The 26,676-nt window shown below is 38.6% G+C and overlaps 1 protein-coding gene across 3 annotated transcripts; it reads left to right on the top strand.

Moving 5' to 3' along the window:
• The first annotated feature begins 1,127 nt into the window (after positions 1 to 1,127).
• On the top strand, positions 1,128 to 25,311 carry LOC117515492 (RNA polymerase II elongation factor ELL3-like). 3 transcript variants are annotated; one of them, XR_004562169.1, is made up of 9 exons: positions 1,128 to 1,340; positions 6,919 to 7,071; positions 8,306 to 8,369; positions 9,038 to 9,206; positions 9,399 to 9,443; positions 9,543 to 9,685; positions 21,586 to 21,735; positions 24,897 to 25,041; positions 25,127 to 25,311. XR_004562169.1 is itself a non-coding variant. In XM_034176071.1 (6 exons), exons 2-6 carry the CDS (start codon positions 7,011 to 7,013, stop codon positions 9,654 to 9,656), a joined length of 453 nt encoding a protein of 150 aa, XP_034031962.1. In that variant the 5' UTR covers positions 1,128 to 1,340; positions 6,919 to 7,010; the 3' UTR covers positions 9,657 to 10,884. The 3 variants fall into 3 exon arrangements, 1 of the variants encoding a protein (XP_034031962.1); XR_004562168.1 differs by having other exon boundaries at positions 9,543 to 10,755; XM_034176071.1 differs by lacking the exons at positions 21,586 to 21,735; positions 24,897 to 25,041; positions 25,127 to 25,311 and having other exon boundaries at positions 9,543 to 10,884.
• Positions 25,312 to 26,676: the final 1,365 nt, after the last annotated feature.

Genomic DNA, 26,676 nt, shown 5'->3' with positions numbered 1-26,676 from the left:
AAATATGGAAACAAAAATGTTTAAATATATTTATGTATATATACTTGCAGTTGTTAATATGATATGTACATGGTGGTCACAGGTGGCATTTAAATTTTAACAGTGTGGTTGGAGGGGATGGAGGAGGTACTTTTTACCCTGACTGAGGGTCAAAAGTCATAAATTCTGAATGGCTTTATATCGACTTGGAATAAAATGCTAGTAAAAATCATACATATGTTTTTGTCATTAAAAGACTATATTACAATAATATTACAGTGGAAAAAGCAGCAAGGTAAATGAGCACAATGGCAAGGCATACTTCAGATTTATATTTTAATATATAAGGATTTTTTTTTATCCAGGCATGTATGGGTTCGTTAGAGCTTTTAATCAGCATGAATACAACTTACAAGGCTTCATTTATAAAAATCCATCGAGAATTATTATGACAGGAAAAAAAACATCACAGTAAATGAACAGAATGGCATATTTTCCCCAAATTTCCACACTTTACGTAAACATTTTTTTCTACCCAGACATGTATGGGTTCATTAGAAAGAGCAATTAAAAGGCTTTAAAACAAGGCTACTTTTATTAAAATCTGTTAACAAATAGCGACAATAGAGAGAAGCAGCAGTTTGTCATAATTTCCCCAAATTTCTACATTTTACATAAAAGTTTTATTCACCCACACACATAGGTTCATTGGAAAGAGCTTTCAAATGGCTTTAAAACAAGCCCACATTTATTAAAATCCGTCAACAAATAGCGACGCTAGCGCAAAAAAAGTGGTCAGTTTATTATTGTTGATCGGCACATCTCCACCCTTAGTAATGGCGCCTTCCTGTCCTGAGCGACACGTCCATTCCAAGTCTCTATTTCCATGGCAGACACACACACAGCCTTTGTTTCCAACGTAGCACTGGTACCACAGTCTCTGGAGGAGTGGAACCACTAAACTCTACACTACGTAGTGTAGAGGATGAACCAACTTATATTTTCGGCGGTGACGCCACAGCCAATCACAGAGCGTGGCTTAATAGCCAATAGCGGCCGACGTATCAGATGGACCAATCACAGCCATGCAAAGAAAGAAAGAACCTGCTTTATCTTCAGCAGATTCCCCACACACTCCGTACAAACCGCTGAAGCAAACGGGCAGCCATATTACCACTCCCAAATTATGTGGACCGCAAACGGGCGGCCATCAGATTAGGAGGGATGAAGGTTACATTAACTGGAGAGAAAAAAGAAGGAAATGAATCGCCTCGGTTCCTCCTCAAAATTGTTGATGTTCTAATAAGCCATCTTTATGCCGTGCGGTCACATAACTCTACTGGTGGTTGGCTCTCACTGCGGTATTGTATCACTTCCTGTTCCGGAGCACAGCGGTGTTTTTCTGTATCTGTTAGCTGTTTAATCTGCGCAGTTAGATTGATCTAGTTATCTAGATTACGATTTGTTTCCCAGTGTAATCTTTACGTGCCTTAACTAAAGCACTCCTTCTGCTGAATCACCTCTAAATTATTTACACATTATTCACTTTGCGTGTTTTTAGGAATCCGCTAGCTTAGCGTAGCTACTAGCTCTTAGCCGATTTAGCATGGCGGCTTCTCCTGTCTCTCCCGCACTTTTCTGCTCTGGGTGTGAAATGTTTAGTTATTCCTCGGCCTCCTTTAGCAGTAACGGTACTTGTAATAAGTGTAGCTTATTCGTAGCTTTGGAGGCCAGGCTGGGCGAATTGGAGACTCGGCTCCGCACCGTGGAAAATTCTACAGTTAGCCAGGCCCCTGTAGTTGGTGCGGACCAAGGTAGCTTAGCCGCCGTTAGTTCCCCCCTGGCAGATCCCGAGCAGCCGGGAAAGCAGGCTGACTGGGTGACTGTGAGGAGGAAGCGTAGCCCTAAACAGAAGCCCCGTGTACACCGCCAACCCGTTCACATCTCTAACCGTTTTTCCCCACTCGACGACACACCCGCCGAGGATCAAACTCTGGTTATTGGCGACTCTGTTTTGAGAAATGTGACGTTAGCGACACCAGCAACCATAGTCAATTGTCTTCCGGGGGCCAGAGCAGGCGACATTGAAGGAAATTTGAAACTGCTGGCTAAGGCTAAGCGTAAATTTGGTAAGGTTGTAATTCACGTCGGCAGTAATGACACCCGGTTACGCCAATCGGAGGTCACTAAAATTAACATTAAATCGGTGTGTAACTTTGCAAAAACAATGTCGGACTCTGTAGTTTTCTCTGGGCCCCTCCCCAATCGGACCGGGAGTGACATGTTTAGCCGCATGTTCTCCTTGAATTGCTGGCTGTCTGAGTGGTGTCCAAAAAATGAGGTGGGCTTCATAGATAATTGGCAAAGCTTCTGGGGAAAACCTGGTCTTGTTAGGAGAGACGGCATCCATCCCACTTTGGATGGAGCGGCTCTCATTTCTAGAAATCTGGCCAATTTTCTTAAATCCTCCAAACCGTGACTATCCAGGGTTGGGACCAGGAAGCAGAGTTGTAGTCTTACACACCTCTCTGCAGCTTCTCTCCCCCTGCCATCCCCTCATTACCCCATCCCCGTAGAGACGGTGCCTGCTCCCAGACTATCAATAACCAGCAAAAATCTATTTAAGCATAAAAATTCAAAAAGAAAAAATAATATAGCACCTTCAACTGCACCACAGACTAAAACAGTTAAATGTGGTCTATTAAACATTAGGTCTCTCTCTTCTAAGTCCCTGTTGGTAAATGATATAATAATTGATCAACATATTGATTTATTCTGCCTAACAGAAACCTGGTTACAGCAGGATGAATTTGTTAGTTTAAATGAGTCAACACCCCCGAGTCACACTAACTGTCAGAATGCTCGTAGCACGGGCCGGGGCGGAGGATTAGCAGCAATCTTCCATTCCAGCTTATTAATTAATCAAAAACCCAGACAGAGCTTTAATTCATTTGAAAGCTTGTCTCTTAGTCTTGTCCATCCAAATTGGAAGTCCCAAAAAACAGTTTTATTTGTTATTATCTATCATCCACCTGGTCGTTACTGTGAGTTTCTCTGTGAATTTTCAGACCTTTTGTCTGACTTAGTGCTTAGCTCAGATAAGATAATTATAGTGGGCGATTTTAACATCCACACAGATGCTGAGAATGACAGCCTCAACACTGCATTTAATCTATTATTAGACTCTATTGGCTTTGCTCAAAAAGTAAATGAGTCCACCCACCACTTTAATCATATCTTAGATCTTGTTCTGACTTATGGTATGGAAATAGAAGACTTAACAGTATTCCCTGAAAACTCCCTTCTGTCTGATCATTTCTTAATAACATTTACATTTGCTCTGATGGACTACCCAGCAGTAGGGAATAAGTTTCATTACACTAGAAGTCTTTCAGAAAGCGCTGTAACTAGGTTTAAGGATATGATTCCTTCTTTATGTTCTCTAATGCCATATAACAACACAGTGCAGAGTAGCTACCTAAACTCTGTAAGGGAGATAGAGTATCTCGTCAATAGTTTTACATCCTCATTGAAGACAACTTTGGATGCTGTAGCTCCTCTGAAAAAGAGAGCTTTAAATCAGAAGTGTCTGACTCCGTGGTATAACTCACAAACTCGTAGCTTAAAGCAGATAACCCGTAAGTTGGAGAGGAAATGGCGTCTCACTAATTTAGAAGATCTTCACTTAGCCTGGAAAAAGAGTCTGTTGCTCTATAAAAAAGCCCTCCGTAAAGCTAGGACATCTTTCTACTCATCACTAATTGAAGAAAATAAGAACAACCCCAGGTTTCTTTTCAGCACTGTAGCCAGGCTGACAAAGAGTCAGAGCTCTATTGAGCTGAGTATTCCATTAACTTTAACTAGTAATGACTTCATGACTTTCTTTGCTAACAAAATTTTAACTATTAGAGAAAAAATTACTCATAACCATCCCAAAGACGTATCGTTATCTTTGGCTGCTTTCAGTGATGCCGGTATGTGGTTAGACTCTTTCTCTCCGATTGTTCTGAGAGTTATTTTCATTAGTTACTTCATCCAAACCATCAACATGTTTATTAGACCCCATTCCTACCAGGCTGCTCAAGGAAGCCCTACCATTATTTAATGCTTCGATCTTAAATATGATCAATCTATCTTTGTTAGTTGGCTATGTACCACAGGCTTTTAAGGTGGCAGTAATTAAACCATTACTTAAAAAGCCATCACTTGACCCAGCTATCTTAGCTAATTATAGGCCAATCTCCAACCTTCCTTTTCTCTCAAAAATTCTTGAAAGGGTAGTTGTAAAACAGCTAACTGATCATCTGCAGAGGAATGGTCTATTTGAAGAGTTTCAGTCAGGTTTTAGAATTCATCATAGTACAGAAACAGCATTAGTGAAGGTTACAAATGATCTTCTTATGGCCTCGGACAGTGGACTCATCTCTGTGCTTGTTCTGTTAGACCTCAGTGCTGCTTTTGATACTGTTGACCATAAAATTTTATTACAGAGATTAGAGCATGCCATAGGTATTAAAGGCACTGCGCTGCGGTGGTTTGAATCATATTTGTCTAATAGATTACAATTTGTTCATGTAAATGGGGAATCTTCTTCACAGACTAAAGTTAATTATGGAGTTCCACAAGGTTCTGTGCTAGGACCAATTTTATTCACTTTATATATGCTTCCCTTAGGCAGTATTATTAGACGGTATTGCTTAAATTTTCATTGTTACGCAGATGATACCCAGCTTTATCTATCCATGAAGCCAGAGGACACACACCAATTAGCTAAACTGCAGGATTGTCTTACAGACATAAAGACATGGATGACCTCTAATTTCCTGCTTTTAAACTCAGATAAAACTGAAGTTATTGTACTTGGCCCCACAAATCTTAGAAACGTGTCTAACCAGATCCTTACTCTGGATGGCATTACCCTGACCTCTAGTAATACTGTGAGAAATCTTGGAGTCATTTTTGATCAGGATATGTCATTCAAAGCGCATATTAAACAAATATGTAGGACTGCTTTTTTGCATTTACGCAATATCTCTAAAATTAGAAAGGTCTTGTCTCAGAGTGATGCTGAAAAACTAATTCATGCATTTATTTCCTCTAGGCTGGACTATTGTAATTCATTATTATCAGGTTGTCCTAAAAGTTCCCTAAAAAGCCTTCAGTTAATTCAAAATGCTGCAGCTAGAGTACTGACGGAGACTGGAAGGAGAGAGCATATCTCACCCATATTGGCCTCTCTTCATTGGCTTCCTGTTAATTCTAGAATAGAATTTAAAATTCTTCTTCTTACTTATAAGGTTTTGAATAATCAGGTCCCATCTTATCTTAGGGACCTCGTAGTACCATATCACCCCAATAGAGCGCTTCGCTCTCAGACTGCAGGCTTACTTGTAGTTCCTAGGGTTTGTAAGAGTAGAATGGGAGGCAGAGCCTTCAGCTTTCAGGCTCCTCTCCTGTGGAACCAGCTCCCAATTCAGATCAGGGAGACAGACACCCTCTCTACTTTTAAGATTAGGCTTAAAACTTTCCTTTTTGCTAAAGCTTATAGTTAGGGCTGGATCAGGTGACCCTGAACCATCCCTTAGTTATGCTGCTATAGACGTAGACTGCTGGGGGGTTCCCATGATGCACTGTTTCTTTCTCTTTTTGCTCTGTATGCACCACTCTGCATTTAATCATTAGTGATCGATCTCTGCTCCCCTCCACAGCATGTCTTTTTCCTGGTTCTCTCCCTCAGCCCCAAGCAGTCCCAGCAGAAGACTGCCCCTCCCTGAGCCTGGTTCTGCTGGAGGTTTCTTCCTGTTAAAAGGGAGTTTTTCCTTCCCACTGTAGCCAAGTGCTTGCTCACAGGGGGTCGTTTTGACCGTTGGGGTTTTACATAATTATTGTATGGCCTTGCCTTACAATATAAAGCGCCTTGGGGCAACTGTTTGTTGTGATTTGGCGCTATATAAAAAAAATTGATTGATTGATTGATAACTTGGGAGTGGTAAGATCCTTGTCATTTGATATTTTATTAATTTATAAACAACAGAAAAGGGACTTACATTATGGTTTCCCACTGCTGCTAAAGTCCAAATTGTTACGTGTAGTCCGCGATGCTGTGCACTGACTTCAGACTTCCATTAAAAAAAAAGAAAAAAAAAAAAAGACTTTGTATAGTTCCTCAGTCCAGCCAGAAATCACAGTTTTTCATCTTAACATCCCTAACGAAAAGTTCTGTAGGTTTCTATAGGGACCTATAGCATTCTATAGACATAAGGACCTATAGGCTCCACCATATAGAAACACCATATTAATCAATTCTGGCATTTTACTCCAATTTAGCCGACAAATTATCTGATAGAAAAAAAAAAAGCGGAATTTGGATGAAAAACAGATTGTTTTATTTTGTCTGCATATTTTTAATGCAAGATAATGTTGCCACTGTACTAGCAAGGAGACATGACTTTGTTCACCTGTAACCATAATATATTTGAGAAATGTGTATACACACATCACACTTATACATAAGCAGATATAACAGGCAAAGTATAAAAAAGTTACACAACTTTATTACAAATTCAACAATTTCTTTTATTACAAATTCAAAATTATTAAATGTATATACATAATCACATATATCAGGTTTGGTCCAACACAGGTAAAATCTGCTGCTATTGTTCTGTTCTGTTGTTCCCTGACTGGACTGTGTTCAGATTTCATGGCTGCCTTTGCAGATCATTTCTCCAAAGCCATAAAACAGAACATAAAAAAAATCTGTTTTTTTTTTTGTTTTTTTCTCCAGCGTGTATTTGTATTAGGATATTTTCTTCTGGAAGCAACGTCAAAATGAATAATTCTTACTGATCCACTTGCTTTGTGACTCATATATATTTCGTCATTTGTCTTTTTCTTGACACCTCGTTTTAAAATGACTGACTTCATTTTTTTTTCCAGGAAACGCCCATCGGAGTCAGACCTGTCCAACGATCTGAACCCAAAAAAACAGAGGACATCAGTGGAGCCTGTGCCTCCACTGATGTCCTCTCATGGAGCTCAGTGCACCAACCCCCCACAGCTCAGCCCTGTCCTCTGGAAACGTCCACAAAGGTGTGTTTCTGGTTTGACCAAACCCTTCACAGAGTGTAGTTTAAATAAAACAAAACAAAAGACCCCCCCCCCCCCACCTCCTACAAATAGTAATCTGTCTGATGCATCCATGTGAGATATATATATATATATATATATATATATATATATATATATATATATATATATATATATATATAATTTATTTATTTATACCATGGTCAGTGAGAATTTCATGTCTAACTTGCGTGCATTATTTTCTTATATATGCACACGTAGTTTGGCGAGTTAAGTCACTGTTATAATCACTCCGCTCTAGTCGTCACCATAGCAACGCGCAAATCAGTTAGCGCCGATCAGCTGTGTTTTGACAGGTGAATGACAGAAACGCAATAAAACATGGATTTCCAAGTGAATTTTAATATTTTTGGCCAAAATAAAAGGTTTGAGTAATGGAAAGAGGAGGAGAGCAGACGAGAAGAACATATATATATATATATATATATATATATATATATATATATATATATATATATATATATATATATATATATATATGGGTATGTGCTTGGCTTCTCCTTTGCCTAACAATGTTAGTCATACACCTCATCTGAGCCTCCCTAAATAACTGCTTGTTTGATCCAAAGCCATTCCACCTGCAAAGAGACCAAAGACATCCCATCTTTGTCTGAGGTTTATATATACATACATATATATCAATATTATGAACATTTTGTCTACTAATTTGTTTTTATAAATTACAATATGCATTTAAATTGTGCAAATCATTTAGTTCTTGTTTTATGCATGCACAGCTGTTATAAATGTATAAATGAGGCCCCATTAGGCCAAACCATGTCACCAAGTTTGTTGAAAATTAGTGGCTTCGTTTGTGATTAATCTTGTTGAAAAAACAGACAAACACATAGTCGAAAAGGGACAGTGAACCAAATGAATTGTACATGTTGATGACAACACCTGTAAAGAAGAGTTCATCAGTTCATCCTGTTTCATTCAAGAGTGTAATGAGTCAGGAGTGTAACGCTGCCTCCACATCTGGGTGACCTTTGACCCTGAGACTCAGCAGGCAGAGTTGCCTCCTAGGTTGCTGAGGTCACCGCCTACCCTTGATCAGGCCTCTAATCACAGATAGTGATCAATAATTCCATTAGCCTTGATGCAGCTCGTGTTTACAACATTCTTATTGGCAGACTGACTTCACCATTTGTGTCTGTGTTTTTCTTTCTCTCCTCAGGACACACGGGAGAGAAAGCTATGGTTATTTCAACCTCAGCAACTCCACTCCCCAACTATGTCAAGTAAGTTTAATTAAAGTTGTGTTTCAGCCTCGTACACACTCTACATTCACCATTTCAGGAGGCATTTGAACTTAGAAATCGGCTGCAGAAATGGAGTTTGAGTGACAGAATCAACAAGTTGTTTTTGGTCTTTTCTGGATGTGCTGAAAAATCTCACCTACTTTTCCTCAACTGACCTGACCGCGTGACTTATTAAAAAAACAAAACAAAACAAAACAAAAAAAATTTGTCTTAAATAGACTCAGAACTATTCTGCAGTGCCATCTAGTGGAGATATTAGCAACACAACCAGAATAACTAATCATTTTTTATCCATCTACAAAATAATGAAAAGATGCTATGGTCTCATTTATCAATAAGAACATGACTGGAGCACTTTAAAAATTACTTTTAGCTGTACTTGTACAGTATAGTATGTTTAGATTCATAAGAAACATTGGCTTTTTTCATCTGAGTCTAAAAATAATTTTATTCATGAATAGTAATCAGCAAGTGACTTTGTCATATACCAGGCAGTACAACTATAAAAAAATTAAGTCTTTTTTTTATTTTTTCAGTTTATAATTTGATTACACTTGAGTTGAAATAGTGTTGATTTTCTATTGACAGATTAAGGTAAAATGACAGCAGGAGAATAGCTTTCAATAAGCTCTATTTTGTTTTTTCAGCAAATACACCATCACAACACTGGAGCAGAGGCAGAAATATGAAGAGGATTTTGACGCTGAGTATCATGAATACGAAATTATTCATGATCGGATCGCCGCTGCCTCAGAGAGGTTTGTTCAACTGACCTCTGAACTGGACCCGCTGCCTCCTTGGACAGAAGCTTATCAGGTACTGTTTGGACCAGCAGTCGACTCATGTCCATAAAAAAATTTGACAGAGACAGTTTTTCTAATTGCATTTCTGTAGACCGCTATAATGGAGTTAAAATAAAAGATGTGCTTGTAGACTTTTAGCTCTAATTCAAGGGTTTTCACAGGCAGATTACATTTATGTCTCTAAAACTTTCTGTTTTTTCCGTAGCAAATGCAGGACAATGTACTGGAAAAGTACAGAATCTATCAGAAAGTAAGACTTTTTTCTGTTTTATTGCAGTATTGTTGACACCATTCATAATTACACAGTTTGATGTTTCACTGTTTTTTTTGTGTGTGTGTGTTTATGAAGAGGTTTCGCAGATATCGTGAAGACAAAAAGAAATACATGTATCTTCACCATAAACTGGCACACATAAAAGAGAGGCTTGCAGACTATGACCAAGCACAGAAGACCAGGGTTTGATCGAACTGGACTGGAAGACTGAGCAGCAGGTCCTGGAATCTTTATTTATGTATTTATTTTGGCACTTAAAGTTGATAAGTACAGAATATTTATTTTGTGTATTTTTAGTGTATAAAAGCAAATTATTGGTGCCCCATTTATTACAGATTATATTTATACATAATGTGTGGTATTAAATGAATTTGCAATGAATTGCAAATATGAAACTCAAATTTGCTAATTTTCATTATAGATATGCTCAATTTTAGATTTCTAAAAATAATTGGGTTTATTTTCCTAGTTGAAACTAAAAGGTTTGGACTACCGTATTTGCTCTATTAAAGGTCTCCTCCCTATTAAACACCCCCCCCCCCCCATTTTTTTTCGGCACACAGCAAGTCGTGAAATTGTGAATTCCTGAGAGAACAGAGTAACGACGGGCAGGTGTGCACAAACCCGGTGCAAGAGTTTGTGCACGCACCAGTGTCCATCGAGCCGGAACAATGCCAGGTGCACCACATGGCGCCACTTATGTGGAAGAAATAAAAACAACTTGCGCTTTTAGAAACCTCTGATCCCCAGTCAGAGACTTTACCACTGAGCTATGGAGCTGTTCTTTGAAAGCTGCGGGAATCTGCCTCATATCAGGAAGGACATGGAAGTATTACAAAACAAAATTAAAATCCCACACAATATAAAAACACCACATTTATCAAGGGAGCAATACAAATATAATCAATACAACCAAACCTGAGAAGATCAACTGTGGCCTCAATCATTAGAACTTTCCACAATGAGAACCAGTAAGTCTTCAGCATGAACTACAGTAAACATTACAGTACTGTAGGCTACTCTTACTGTAATTGTCAAATGATTGTACACTGCATGCCAATGTGCATACAATGTACATACAATGTAGAGCTCCTTGTTGCATTTCTTGATGAACTATCTCTAATCTGTAGAGCTGCTAGTGTAATTTATGTCATTGTGTGGGACAGCATCAGGTTCTACCACGCTCATCTGGTGCAGGCATGGTTGTGACCCTTCTTCAGGCCATGGACAATGCCTGCGATGACATAACAGCAGACCAGTATCAGGCCTGGATTTGTCATGCGTGAAGGTACTTTCCAAGATGTTTGGCAAACATCTGTGTGGATGTGGATGAGAACCTGTGGCCCAATCCAAAAGACAGGGTTGATGGGGATGATGAGCAGTGTTGCCACAGTTACTTTGAAAAAGTAATCCAATTACTGACTACTCCTTGAAAAAGTAACTTAGTTACTTTACTGATTACTCAATTGGAAAAGTAACTAGATTACTAGTTACTTTTTTAGTTACTTTCCCCAGCTGCCGACAACAACCCTCTGCCACCTCAACATGACAATGATACTTGTTTTGCCAAAACTCACTTTATAGTCACCCTTTCTTGGCTTCAATGAAAATAAATACTTGTTTTATAAAAAGTAAAATAAAGACCTCTTTCTTGATCTCATATTTAACTGTTGAAAGCACTGTAACAGTAAAACTTGCAATTTCTAACCTACATTGTTTATAAATGTAACTATTAAATTCATTCTAACATTTTTCTAACATTTAAATTCTCTCTAAACATTTTATTTGTCGAAATTAAATATTATTTTAAGTAGTATTAGTAGTTGTAGTAAAAAAAGGCTTCAAAACTGGATCTTTAATCTAGGGGTGTTGTGGGGGGGCACATCCCTGCCCCACGCCCAGATTCCATCTGGATTCACCCCTGCTTTGGCGTTTGAGCACAAAGAATGGATAACATTTATTTATGCAGAAAACATGACCAGATTTACAGGTAAGAAAGTTTTATTGCGTTTTCACATCATGTGGTCCTCAGAAAGAGAGTTTAGGTGCATTTGAGTGGAAAATAGTGTTAGTTGTTGACGCGTCGCGGAGGAAAAGCTGTGTTTAGCAGCAGGTACGGAGTGGCTCGGAGAAAAAAAAGCATAAAAATGTCTTTGTAAAGCTCAGTGCAGGTGTGCTGTTGTCACTGTGCTTTAAGAGGTGAGGACGAGTCGTAGCTGTTGCAGAAAAACGCGGATGAAAAGCTCACAGCTCGCTTAAAGTGTGTAGTTCAGTCGAGCCCCGACCTCCTGCCCATGGACCAAGTTTAATGCTGCTATCGACCCACAATGCAAAAATAATAGTAACGCACAGTGACTTGGAGAAGTAACTTTAATCTGATTACTGATTTGGAAAAATTAACGCGTTAGATTACTCGTTACTAAAAAAAGTGGTCAGATTAGAGTAACGCATTACCGGCATCACTGATGATGTTGTTTGAACCAATGATTCTGTGAGTGCAAGCTTTCTTAAAAGATATAAATACACAATGCAATGTTTTGAACGTTGGACAGCCTGTGATACAAATGGTGACCGTTTTGAGTTTTGTATCTAGAGTTGTGAAAAATTACATCAAGGTACTGACAGTAGTGTCAAAGCGACTGACAAAAACTGTAACATGAACAACCTGGTCTCACGGCAAGTCGTTGATTCAGCAGCACGAAATATACATTAATCTATTGGTTCGTGATATTGTGACGAAAGCGCCTCATTTTCAACATGGCAGCACAAATTCATTCTAATTCATTCTGTGATGGCTGCACAAAATTAAAAGTGAAGCTGGGGGGTCGGGGCCCGGGGGTGGTTATGGTTAGGGTGGTGGGAAAGAGTAAGATTAGGTTATGGTTAAAGCCCCTTTCACACTGGAGTATTCGTAGAGTTGCTCATTGCAGCGTATCGTCTTCGCTGAGTTGAGCAGTTCTATGCCCACTTTTAGCAGCTCTACGTCGAGTTTCTGCTCCCTACACAGGAGTATGTTGAGGGCTACGTGCGTAGGACGGAAGAAATTAAACATGTTTAATTTCGGCGTAGAGCGCTGAACACAGTTTTAAGCAGGTCTGCGCAGCACAGCGTTACTGCAGGCAAGTCTGTGCAACACTGCGCTCCTGTACACAACCAAAAACTGAGTGCATGAATCCAGAGGAATCAGCTGAGAACATGATCACACAGCCCACAGCACCTGTGTGTGATCAGAACAGGGAATTGAACCTCAACTCAGAAATCCAGAAACAACAGAAACAGCAAGTCAGTCTTTAAAATAAACGCGCACTCGCTGCATGTCGGTGCGCTCATCAAACGCCCTGATCAATCAGGTCTGATCAAACCTGAAAAGAGCTGTTAGCTAAAATGGCTAATTTCTCCGAAAATCTTTGTCCTATCAACTTTCTGTTTTCGCAGCATTCATCCTTGACCCAAAATACATAAGCATAGCAAATGGCAAATGTCAGCTCTCCCCAGTTTTGCATGCTCAAAGACATGCACACAGAGACCACTTGGCTGTTGTAATATAGATTCAATCATTTATTTTTTTTTACTTGCTTACTCTAGTTCAGGGTCATGGGGTGGGGGGCTGTAGTCTGTCCTAGCAGACCCAGGGTGAGAGACAAAGTTGACCCTGTACAGGACACCAGTCTATCATAGGGTGTAAAGTAAACTAAAGTAAACTCAGCTTTACTGTCATTCTGCTCCCTACAGGCATGTGGATGAACAAAATGTCATTTCACAGCATGTAAAACACAAATCAGATATCAAACAAAAAAAAAAAACAGTATCTAATAGCACAAAAGACAAGACAAATGCTGTAAGACTCACAGAATCCAACAGGTGCAAGACAAGTAGACAGTGTAAAACATAGGATCACCTGGACAGAAACTATGGAGGAGTACAGCACCTGAATGAAGTACTCAAGTAAATAGTAATAATTAACAGTAATTCTCCCGTGAGAAAGAAATGACTCAAAAAGTGGTTTGCAGAGGGTAGGAAGAAATTAGTTGGAGAACTGAAATGGGGGTTATTTTAGATTTTCTGGAGACCATGGCATACTGATGCTGGATTGTAAGTGTTGTTTAATAAACTCAGGTTGTAGTGATTAGTTGAACATTGTCAATTAGCCCAGTAAATAAAATAAATACAATGGATAAAAAAAAAACTACCCCCCCAAACATATCAGAAGCTGGCCATGCGTGTGAAAGTGCGTTTTTCTCACAGCTCAATCTGGAATGTAACAGTAGCCAAGTAAATAAAATAAATAAAATGGATTTTAAAAAAACCTACCCCCAAAAAACTCCCCAAACATATCAGAAGCTGGCCATGCGTGTGAAAGTGCGTTTTTCTCACAGCTCAATCTGGAATGTAACAGTAATATTGAAACTATATTTTTAATGCATTAATTCTTTTCAACAGATTAGAGAGCCTTACTAACGAGTAAGGCATCAAAAAATTCAAGTAAAGTCTAAATTTCTCTCTACGGAAAACAAAAGATTTATACGGTTTGAAGAGAAACAAATACATATGTTTACTAACAGCCAACCGCTGAGCACACAAACCTCACTAATGGTTGCTTCTAATTTATTTATCATAACAAAATTCCTCATAATAATGTGTAAATAATAAAGCAAACATCTACGAGTTGTGTGTTTGTGTGAGAAATAAAACACATTAAAAACTACAATAATAGCTTCATGGCTTTGCGCAAAGCATTATGGGATTATGCTTTCATTTGCAGTCTTTCCCAATATAGTCCAGGAGTCAAACCCCTAAATTTTGATGAACCTTGTTTTGTCGGATAAAGTTTTTTCTCTGTTGATTCATGTAGCCTAGGGATAGGTAAACAAGAATTAGGGGGGTGCTCAGTGATATCGCTTGGGCAACTTTGGATATTAACCCCTTTCTGTTGGATACGCTCTATTTCTGTAAAAAGTCAATTTTCTCCATTTCGCAGAAGAAGTGAGTTAATAAAAGGCTTAAATATGCTTGGGTTTTTGAGTGTGTCCAAATAATTTTTAATTCCTTAATTAGGTCAGTTAACCATTTTCTAGTCATTTGTGTTACTAGTAGCCTGGGTGTCATCAGCTGAGCGTACCAGTTTAATTTGGTCACTCAGTCTTACTATAGACACCACTTAACTGCAGTTTTTCCTGTTGAAGCACATGTTTGCCATTCCATTGTTTTAAGTTTTCAATTCAGTAAAAGAGGTCATATCAAACGTTTCATCAGTTTCAAAGGCAACAAATGTAAGTACATACACTATAGCAGAACTAGAATGATACCTTTATTTCTCTGATACCCTCATTGTGGTTTTTAAAGCCATAATAATAATCAGCTTAAGCAAACATCTTTAATTAGTGTGTGCTGCCATCTTTTAGCAGATCACCAAACTTACTGCATCATCTCTGTTGTGTGCTAGTTCCTCTGAGGTTTGTTCATGAATACATATAAACAAGAGTTCAATTACCTCAATTTTCAGAAATAAAATTTTGCTTTGAAACCCTGAACAGATTATGCATGTAAGAAAAATATTTCTACAGCTGACTCTAGTGTGAATATAACACTGAAGATCAGGTGAACCTTGGTAGCTTCATGATAAGAGCAACATCCGGATAATCTAGGGACCCTGGTTAATTCCAACTTTTTTTTTTTCGGTGTTTCTATGCGTTATCATTATCACGTATGTGTGATGCCTTGAGTGGTTAAAAGGCCATATTGGTAAACAATAAAGGGTTTTTCCTTTTTACAGATTTGAAAGTTGGTACTGTTACGGACTTTGTCATGAACTTCAATAAAAGAATAGCTTCCTACTTGACCAGCAGTGATGTCTATCTCATTCTTGACAGATATTATGAGTACAGCATAATGTCCACTATGAAAGATGGCAGGGAGACGGGTGTTACTAGAAAGCATCATTTGCTTCGGACAACAAAGTTGCCTGCACAGAAGGTTGGAAATGGCTGGAAAAGGGTTAATTCATTCAGTTTTGATCAACATTTTATTCAGCACTACTGCAATTTCTGTAAAATTATGTGAATAAATATCAGAGAAGGAAAACTTGATGCATTTGATATGAGTTTTTACCAAGGAAATGTGTGAACCAGGCGTTATGTCATGATTTGACCATGTTGGGTATAAAGGGGTTAATATCCAGAGTTGCCCCAGGGATAACACCGAGCACCCCCCGATTCTTATCAAGCTACCCTGAGGCTACAAAAATCAACAGAGAAAAAAACTTTATCCAACAAAACCAGGTTTGACCCCATGACTCCTCGACTAATAGTATGTGCCTCAGTGATCTGTATATTACAGAACCCGCCTCGGAACATGGTGGTTAATTTTTTTGTTTTTTTTTTTGGCCCAGATTATTGCATTCCTTTGCAATACGTTTGAGTCAATATTTCCAGCCTGGTGACACAAAGCTTTGTTGAATTGTTTGGATGGATTGCACATCATGGATAACCAGAACTTGATTAAGTTTTACTTTAACCTGGGGCTCACATACAACAATATACTGGAGGCTTTCGTCTGTGAGAGTCAGAGGCTGTTTCATTTACAGCTGCATTCTCAGGCACTGATCTGTAGTGATTCTCAGGCCACACACTGCTTCTTCTACTGACGTCATTCAGAGCATTTCTTTAGATACTGCGCCACCTACCTTTGATTCAAGAGTGTGACATTATTTTCAAATTTGATTTCACTCCAAATATACTTACAATTGAACTAAATCAGTAAGTACGTCTCTAGCGCCTACAAGGCTGCACTTTCAGGAGCACATAGTATTGCACAAAAAGTAGTACTTCAGGTCCTACCTATAACTGTAAAGGTTAAATATACAGAAACATTTTTAAAAAGTTAAGCTTTTAAAGGTTTATTCCACCCCAAAATATTACTTAATAAATAATAATAATAATAAAAACCTTAGTTCCATGCATTGGGACAAAATGTGTAGCAATATAATGTTATAATCATGTAATTTAACTAAATCAGTTAGTAAGTCTCTCAAGCCTATAAGGCTGCACTTTCAGGAGCACATAGTATTGCACAAAAAGTAGTGCTTCAGGTCCTACTTATATTTGTAAAGGTTAAATGTACCCAAAAAATTTTAAAAAGTTAAGCTTTTAAAGGGTTATTCCTCCCAAAGATTTTACTTATTAATAAAAAAACAACTTTGTTTCATGCATTAGGACAAAATGTGTAGCAATATAATGTTATAATCAGGTAAATTAATCATGTAATCATATGGTGTGGTCACTGTGTTCTCTCGAGCTACAACAGGACAGTTGAAAGACAATGCTGGCGGCAGATATTTAGATTTATTTTTACATTATTAAACCAAAATAAAAGATTAAAACACACACACGCACACCCACACCCTGATCCAAAATGCTGGAAGAGCATCAAGTTATGTGGACATCACTGATGTAGCTCCTAAGACTCAGGCCTCCTGAGAGACAGACAAAGACATCAGCATGCAAAAACAGACTAAGCATTAATATATCCGATAAAGTCTCCATCTTTCACTTTCATGGACCTCGTAATTTTCATTTTTAACAGTTCATGCCAATATATCCCGTTTTTAAGTGAGCCCCACCTACCACCAGAATTCTCTTCCTTCTTTCTTTAAGTCTGTGTCCAGCTGTCCGCCAAATAGACCATATCAGAGTACCAAGTGCGCATGTCAGAATCCACTTCTGGTCGCCGCTATCGTTACAAACAAACCCACATACTCGCACGTCAGGCACTGCTTTCTGTTGCATCAGGCTTTGTTTTCATCAGCAATTCATGCTTATTTCTCTCGCAACACTTGGACTTCAGTGATCCACAGCTCCCAGACCAGCATCAGATGTTCAACTGGTAGTAGAGGCAAGATGGGCAGGATATGTGCAGTGAAAGACTGTGGGAATAGCACATAATCTATTGAGAGATGGAAGCAGAGTGTGTGTGGACTACACAACTGCAGGTTTGCATCTGGGGATTGTGATTGCCCAAGGCCATTTCAGCTATTCCCATTCCCAACTGAGCCAGCCAGGACAGCAGAATGGACAAAGTTCGTGAACAGAAAGCAGCTGGGCTCTGGCTATGTAAAGAACTGGACACCCAACAAGAATTCTCAAACCCAACACTTCAACTTGGCTATGAGCTAAAGCTGGCATGTGATAATAAAGCTTATTTCTTCATGATTTTTCTACCTGTTTTAGTGCTTGTTGATCCCTCCTCCACTACAGTAACATTAAGCTTTTTCATGCACCTGTTTTCGTGCAGGCTGGTGACCAGTTTTACTTGCCTGAAGAAGTTTTTGACTTGCACACTTTTTCATTTCCTACCAGAAAAGCCTCTGAATATTGTTTTGTTGTCAAATTGGTGTGATTTAGACGCAAAACGTCCTTGAAGAGCGTGCGCTCATGAGTGATATTGAACTGTTTTGTCGAAGCGAGTGAAGCATGGAGGTTTGTTTTTTAACACTGGCATCCCATCAACCCCTGCGCGCGCGGAACTCCGATAAGGTCTATTCATCCACTTCACTGGAAACAATTGACAGACAAGAAAATCTCAGCTGGTTTGAGAAAAATACTGGTAAAACTTAAGAGCTCATTCAGCAACACTGTTACTTCCAGGTAATAACTTCTACAAGTATTAGTAAACATTTTAAAAGATTATTGTGCATTGTTTAATCTAAAAAACACAAACTTTACCCTTACCTTTGATGGTAAAGTGGACCACGGAAGTACATATTCTCTGCTTCCCGGGAGGACAGATTCTCCTGCGCAGCCAGGCCATGTATGATAGCCTACCAAAATAAAAGGTTTCACTTTTAAACACTATGATTTAAATATACCATTTGAGAAGATCGAGCCATATTACACAGGTAGTGCAATGAAATACATAATCTTCATTTAGCCCTAAAAATTGCATTATCACACACCTAAACTGACCTCTGGAAACAGAACATCACAGATGACCTGAACCTCATCTGTGAAGCTCAGCTGCGTTGGTGTTCTGTGCAGTCGAGCCTTCAGATAAGTGAACAGCCTGTTCTGTTGTTCCTCACTGTCCAGGTAAATGGGCATCTTTTGGGAAGCCTTCTGATGAACCCACTTGGAGGGTTTGCCGTTGAGTACATCCTAAATGCAAACCAAAGTATATAAACAAGGATTTAGCGATAACAGTGAAATCAGGTATTCTTTTAAAACAAAAAAATGTCACAAAGTGTCCTGTCCACTGATGACATTACTAAGGTAATGAGTCAATCATTTCTGAGTTAGTCTGCAATGATGACACAACATGAACATTGTCAAATTACCGCCAAATGCTGCTCAGCTTCTTTTGAGTGAACAATGAAGTCCACCAGCCTCTCTTCCTTTGTGGTCAGTGACAGCCTGCATGTGGATTGGAAGTTGTTGAGTGAAGGCACACTGTACACTGGCTTGAGGGTTCCTTGGAGCAAGTGTCTGGCTTCATCAGTCCAGAAAGCAAACCTCTGGCCATGCTTTTCAAGAAATAAGATAAATCTCAAGGGTTGAATTGGACAAAGACAAAACATTGGTGAACAAATTGACATGCATAAAAGAGAGGAGAAAAAGAGCACCATCAACAGTTTTATATTTCAATTTAGTGTTGTCCTACTGGTAGTCTGTGGATGATGAAGTCAGTGTAGTTACCAGATGTTGTATTTACATAGTACTGAGCCATAGAAATAAATGTACACATGATGTTTGTGGTTGTCTTACCCCTCTGTTTTGAAATGCTCCATGAGAAGAAGGCACCACCACTTCCGGATCAATGACATATCCATCTGAAAGCAATGATGGTGGCAAGAAGAATTATTAGTTCAAAATCTATCCTTTTTCTTCCAAATGAATAGCATGTTGCAACAAAAGAAGCATTTTGAGGGTGCAGTTTATTCTTTGAACAGTTTTTAAGACTAACCACCTCAAATTCAAACCCCTGGTTTGTGACAATGGAAAGCGTATACTGTAAAAGATAGGATTGAAAACAAAGATCTTTATTTACAGCGTTAACAGAAACATGCATATACTTATTTAGACAAGTTTGACTTTACCATAAGCATGAAAATCCCACAGTCGTTCCCATGCATCTGTTGTGGCAAGCCCTAAAATCAATTAAAAAAAGATGAAATTAGATACATAAGTGAAAGCTGTAGCCTTCTCCATCATATGATGACTTCTACATGAATTAAACAGTGGGGGCAACAGCAATATTGTCTTTTGGTAGCTAGATATGCATTTACGATTAATTTAATGTTTAATTTACATTTAATGTCAAACATTTAATGTCTTTAGAAAAAAAAAGACAAAAATGAAAGAAATGATCTCAAACAGAGAGCAGTGGCAACTACTGAGGCAGATAGCAATAAGAAAGTTGTCACACCATGCATCAGAGGCGATCAGAAGATAGGTCAAACCATGCATCACAGGCTATATGAACGTAGCCCAAAAACAGTGAAATATGAATATGAATGTGGTGAACGGTATGTCTCATCTAAAAATGGCTCTGTATTCCGTGTCACCAAACCCAGACTCGTGCATTCTGTACTGCAAGTCTAAAAAGAGGATCTCTCTCCACAGTGGCCTCATGATCTGTATTGTAATTAGGGTTAAGAAGATGCACAAAAGCTACAAATTCATTAGAAGAGGGAAGTGCAACTGCGGTCCACTTTCTTGGAATACACATGAACTTATCATATACCACAACATCTACCATGTAGTATATAGAACAGTGTCATTTATTTACACAGAGAATGAAGTGTTTTGGCTCATCTGCTTTGGTCCATGCTGGAAAGACAAAGAAGTCTTTCATGTTGGCATCCTCCTATCAGAGAAGAAACATCTTGGCATTATTCAATGAACATTTCTCCAGCCACAAACATAATTCGGTACTTTATGTACTCACTGGAAAGTTGGCAGCAATGTTGGTCTGCGTTTGCTTCCACGTAGGAACAACGCACATGTCCTCTATGTAGATGTCTTTGCCCTATGAAAAAAAAGGAAAATAACATAACGGATCCAGCTGTACTGTGGAGTTTAACATGTAAATGGCATTAACACTTTACACTACGTACGTGTTGCCGAACTGCTTCATGAATAAGTTTCATACAGGCATTTCCAATCTGAAAGAACCAATTTAATAGTCATCAATTGAAAAGAATAAACAAAAAAATAGTTTTTTTTCTTTACTGGTTTTAACCAACTTGTCACTACTCACTGTGGAATCCATGTTTCTTTGCAAAATTAGGGTCCAGAATTCTTCACGCATGAAGCACAAGGACCCTTCTTTCACGATGATTTTGGCCACAGGCCGTGTCTTGTCTAGCACGTAGTTTAGCTGCAAAAAAAGTGGATTAGTTAGACAGTAATGTCTAACATCACAAACTAATATTAATTGTACTAATTAACTTACCAATTTTTCCTGGATAGGATTCCAGTCTTCTTCCCAGGGTTTAGCTCTTTCTGAACAGCCAGTGTACGCGGTGGAGGGCACTCTAGTGGCTGCTGTGGGGGAGGCTGCCTTTGCTGGAATTCAAATAGAAAAATCATAGTCTGGACGACTAATGACACATCATGACTTCTATACAAAAACAAAACAATAAGGTGAAATAAATGTCCAATCCTCAAGTGATATAAGCTTACATCCATACAGAACAATGAAAGTAATAACATGACAAGACAAGTGCATCAATAATGACCTGTTGGTACCTCTGTGTTCATGGGACCAGGACAGGTTGAACATTAGTGCACGTCTCTGAGGATCCTGTATTTTCAAATAAGTCTACAGATATTTCGATTTTTTTTTCGATAATTCTGATTTAAATTGAATAAAAATAAAAATAAAAAAAAAAGGTCTAAAGTTACCCAACACTGCCTGGTTGTACATGTTCATGGTTATCTCTGTTTGAAATGCCTTTTTTATGTTGTGCAGTCTTTTGTTGTTTTTGTGGGTGTTTTGATGGTGGATGAGATTTCTCATGAGGAACAGATGGGTCGATGGCAAAGCCATGTTTAAGAAGTTTTTTTTTTTTTTTCCATTTTTGCAAACAGCTGCTCCGCTATCTGACTGTTTACTTTTCCTGCAGGTTGATGGACTAAGCCAAGATTCCGCAGGGCATCTCTGGGATCTTTGGTGTTGGCCTCGTGGAATCGGTCATACAAAGCAAAATAATCAGCAGAACTGGTTACTGGTTGTCCATCACAGTCTGGTACCAGCTTCTTACAGTTCAGCCAAGGTAGTGACTTCAATTTTCCAGGTTTGGCTTTAGAAATGTTTTCTGTACTGGGGCCGTCAAATGTCCTTCAAATGGATTAAACGGCAACCTTCAGGTTCTCTCAAATTTGTATGTGTGGCTAGTCCATGTGCAAAGTCATATATAACAATATTTGGCATGTGTGTCCAAGATAGCAGCATGTCAGCAAAGTCACGTGGGCTTTCCACTCAAATGTTGCATTTTATGCTGTACACAATACGGCATGGGCACATAATCACAGCCCAACCACCTGGGAAGAAAAAATAGAAATGAAACAAAATCAATGTGGAGCAAAACAAAGAATCTCGAAACTAAAAATTATTCCTACACAGGTCAACAACCTACCAATTAAAAGTAACACACCACATTAACTGACTGAGTAACATCTTGCTTACCAGAGGCAGCCCATTCTGGAAAACCTTGTCATATGTTTGCCTTGCCTTCATTTCTTTGGACAATCTGAGGAGGAGGTCAGTGTGCAATCCTGAAGAATCCAACCCACATTCCTTGTGCAATTTCCTTTCCACCTGAACCTATACAATATAACAAAAGAATATTTTTGGTTAAAATATGAGTCATAAGTAACTCAAAAGAAGAAATACAAACAATAACATTTTGTTTTAGGGAGCATTTTCACGTTCTGCTTACAGAGTTCATCCCTCAGCGCTGGTTTTCTGTGACTGTGATTTCATAGACTTCAGCTTGTTTTGGTGGACAGACCTTTTGAAATTCTGTGTTAAGTACACAGTTTGAGAGTGTTTTTGCTTATCCATGGTGCCCAAAAATGGAAAATTGGATGAACTGCAAATGGATTGCTCTGTTGACCTTTGGATATATCAAAATAAAACAGTCAAAACATGTTAGAGTTGGAATTATCTGGTACATTGACTAATATATATTGATATTAAATTCAAACATGTTACAGGACAGTCTACTTATGTGGAAGTGTTCATCTCTATTCTACTGTAATGCAAAAATGTAATGATTGCCCATTATTACTTGTTGTGACTCCTCGACCAATTCTTTACATTGAAACTGCATCCCAAAAAAGTGCAATATCAACCTCTCCATTGAAGTCTTCTGAGGGCTGTGGAAGGTCACTTACTAAGGAAATATACGCACTGACTGGCAATATATGCAGTGGTAATGTAATTATGAGTTGCAGTTTAACCCACATCAGTGAATCGTATATCCTACAATATAGCAAAACAGAACTGTTGGATCATTACTTTATGGCGCACATTACATTAAAAGGTAAATAATTCTGAACACTGAAAACCTGCACACAAACATATCACAGCACAGCTTTGGCTTTTAAAGTACGGACACACAAATTTAAACACCATTTGGATTTCTTAAGAGAATGTTTGCAAAGTTTCCCTTCATGGAGAACTGCTCTGTTAAAATGCAGATATGGATGCACAATATGTACCACGTGGTGCATACTGCATGATACGAATGCGTAATTTGCACCACCTGGTGTATATTACTCCTCTGTATCATGCAATATGCACCACCAAAGGCAGCCATATTGCATTTTGGGATGTGCGGGCAGTTTATGTGGTAGGAAACTTCAAAATATTGCTAGTTTGGATCAAATATATACAACCCTGGCAATAATTATGGACTCACTGGCCTTGGAGGATGTTCATTCAGTTGTTTAATTTTGTAGAAAAACAGCAGATCACAGACATGACACAAAACTAAAGTCATTTCAAATGGCAACTTTCTGGCTTTAAGAAACACTATAAGAAATCAGGAAAAATAATTGTGGCAGTCAGTAATGGTTACTTTTTTAGACCAAGCAGAAGGAAAAAAATATGGACTCACTCAATTCTGAGGAATAAATTATGAAATCACCCTGTAAATTTTCATCCCCAAAACTAACACCTGCATCAAATCAGATCTGCTCGTTAGTCTGCATCTAAAAAGGAGTGATCACACCTTGGAGAGCTGTTGCACCAAGTGGACTGACATGAATCATGGCTCCAACATGAGAGATGTCAGTTGAAACAAAGGAGAGGATTATCAAACTCTTAAAAGAGGGTAAATCACCACGCAATGTTGCAAAAGATGTTGGTTGTTCACAGTCAGCTGTGTCTAAACTCTGGACCAAATACAAACAACATGGGAAGGCTGTTAAAGGCAAACATACTGGTAGACCAAGGAAGACATTAAAGCGTCAAGACAGAAAACTTAAAGCAATGTGTCTCAAAAATCGAAAATGCACAACAAAACAAATGAGGAACGAATGGGAGGAAACTGGCGTCAACGTCTGTGACCGAACTGTAAGAAACCGCCTAAAGGAAATGGGATTTACATACAGAAAAGCTAAACAAAAGCCATCATTAACACCTAAACAGAAAAAAACAAGGTTACAATGGGCTAAGGAAAAGAAATCGTGGACTGTGGATGACTGGATGAAATCTCGAATCTGCATTGGGCAAGGTGATGATGCTGGAACTTTTGTTTGGTGCTGTTCCAATGACATTTATAAAGATGACTGCCTGAAGAGAACATGTTTTGTTTTTCATGATTCCATAATTTTTTCCTCAGAATTGAGTGATTCCATATTTTTTTCCCTCTGTTTGGTCTAAAAAAGTAACCGTTACTGTCACAATTTTTTTTCCTGATTTCTTATAGTGTTTCATAAAGCCAGAAAGTTGCCCTTTGAAATGACTTTAGTTTTGTGTCATGTCTGTGATCTGCTTTTTTTTTCCACAAAATTAAACAACTGAATGAACATCCTCTGAGGCCGGTGATTCCATAATTTTTGCCAGGGGTTGTAGCTGTAAAATCTGACTTTATCAGAAGGTTTTTGAATTTGACCCGGCAAGAGCAGAGGCAGCCATATTGCATTTAATATCATACATTACATTTGTGTAGATGAGGGTGGTGCAAATAGGCATGTACTAAATCTTGTTCAGGCACATAGAACATTTGTATATTTGACCAATCACAGCAGCGGCTATTGCAAAGGTTCTGCCTGAGTGTAGTCTGGGAACGAGTCTCCCCTGCATTACCATTTTGTGCAGCGGATGCGACTGTCATTGACACGTGACAAGTCGAGGTCAGTTGCACAGCAGTAAGTTGGACTTGTTATAATGTTGATGACCTTTTGTTTGCACGCTTGTTTGTTGCAGGAAGCACGAGGAGTTAACGAGGCAGCTGGAAGACAGCGTGTCTAAAGAGGAGAGGAAAGCTCTTGACAGGGAGCAGGAAAGGCTGCTTCTTGAAATGGAAAAGAAGGGAGAGAAGATCGGTAAACTCTACCGATATCAAAGACAGGTTAGTATTTACATTAAACATGAACAAGTTCTTGCACCTGACCCTTATTTTCAGTCTCCTTTACATTTTTTGCTATTTCTTCAAGGTAAAACGTGTCCACAAAGAAGCCAAGAGTCAGAAGGGCCATGGAGACGAGGAGCAAAGGGCTACAACGGCGGCTCCGAGACGTCACTCTGCTGTACAGCTCAAACTCAGACAAGAAGAACTCAGCAGGAGGAGTTTGGGGCTGTTGAGGGACTTGAAGGCAGTGCAGGCTTCAAGGCCTGAGCCTCTGCGCACCTTCAGCAATAAAAGATGCCATTTATTCTGCAGTCTCTCGACTGATGGTCAACAAACACAACTGATTTTTAAATACTGATAAACTTTTGTGCACTTTAATAAAAAAGCTAGTTTGTATCTTCATATCAGATTTTTTTTTTTTTAATTTTGGCTATTGTGATGATTGTGTTGTGACCCTTCGTCACAGATTTTTGCACTTATGGACTGTTCAACTAAAAGCACTTGTGCGCTCAGATTTCGTGCTGGGGGCTGTAGGTCGTCAACATTGATATGCAGCACTGGAGCTCCTCAGGGGATGGTGCTCTCACCCCTTCTCTTCACCCTCCATACTGCTGATTTTCAGTACAACTCAGGTACATGCCACATGCAGAAGTTCTCTGATGACACTGCAATTGTGGCATGTATTAGGGAAAGTGAGGAGGGGGAGTATAGGGGCCTGGTGAAGGACTTTCTGAGGGGGTGTCAGCAGAATAAGCTCCTTATGGACTATTCAACTAAAAGCACTTTCTTCTCCAAAGCTGGCAAAAAGCATGTGTAAATATTTTTTAAACACATTATCAGGTAAAACTGTTCAAAGTAAAAAAATAGAGAAAATAAGTGTAGCACAGGTTTTGTTGTTTGCGTCAGTATTCACATTGTGGATCTTCAGATTCATCACATGATCAGATTGATGGGGTTGTAACCCACAGGTGGGTGGAACCATTTCATGACTTTATAACTTTCACAAACTGCATTAAAAATAAATAAATAAATAAATATAAAGATTTCTTCATGGATCACCAGTTTGAAGTTGTTTAAGGCTTGTACCAGCAGATGGCAGCATTTCTCAGGGTGAAGCTCATGTTCAATGTTGATGCATTTTGTTGAGCTTCAAAAAAAAAAAAAAAAAAAAAAGAATTAATAAGACTTCTTTAGCAACTAAAGCTACATGCATGTATTTTAAAAATGTGATTTTTTTAAACAACTGGTAATCATATTTGAATAACTTTCTCCTCTGAAAAATATTTTTTAATGATTATTAATACTTGCATGTCACATGTGGTCAGAGGAGACTAATATGAACACTGTTATGAATCTCACACGAAGGTAAAAGTGACCAGTGTTCAACTTTCATTCAATTCCAGGACAGATTTGTTTTGGCTCCAAAAGTAACAATCTTTTGTTCAGACACCAGTTAAATTCAAATCAAATCAATTTAATGATTCATTTCAATAAGGAAAGAAAAAACCTCATAATTCCGCAGAGAACTGTCAGACAGCCAAATACAGCAGATATGAGAAATGAGACTAACTTCAAAACAACACAATATGCTTGGAACGCTCAATTCCTTTATAAAAGTCGCCTCAATGACAGTCA

Source organism: Thalassophryne amazonica, chromosome 8, assembly GCF_902500255.1.
Source record: "Thalassophryne amazonica chromosome 8, fThaAma1.1, whole genome shotgun sequence".
Taxonomy (NCBI): domain Eukaryota; kingdom Metazoa; phylum Chordata; class Actinopteri; order Batrachoidiformes; family Batrachoididae; genus Thalassophryne; species Thalassophryne amazonica.
This window is presented reverse-complemented; position numbering and strand designations above follow the sequence as displayed.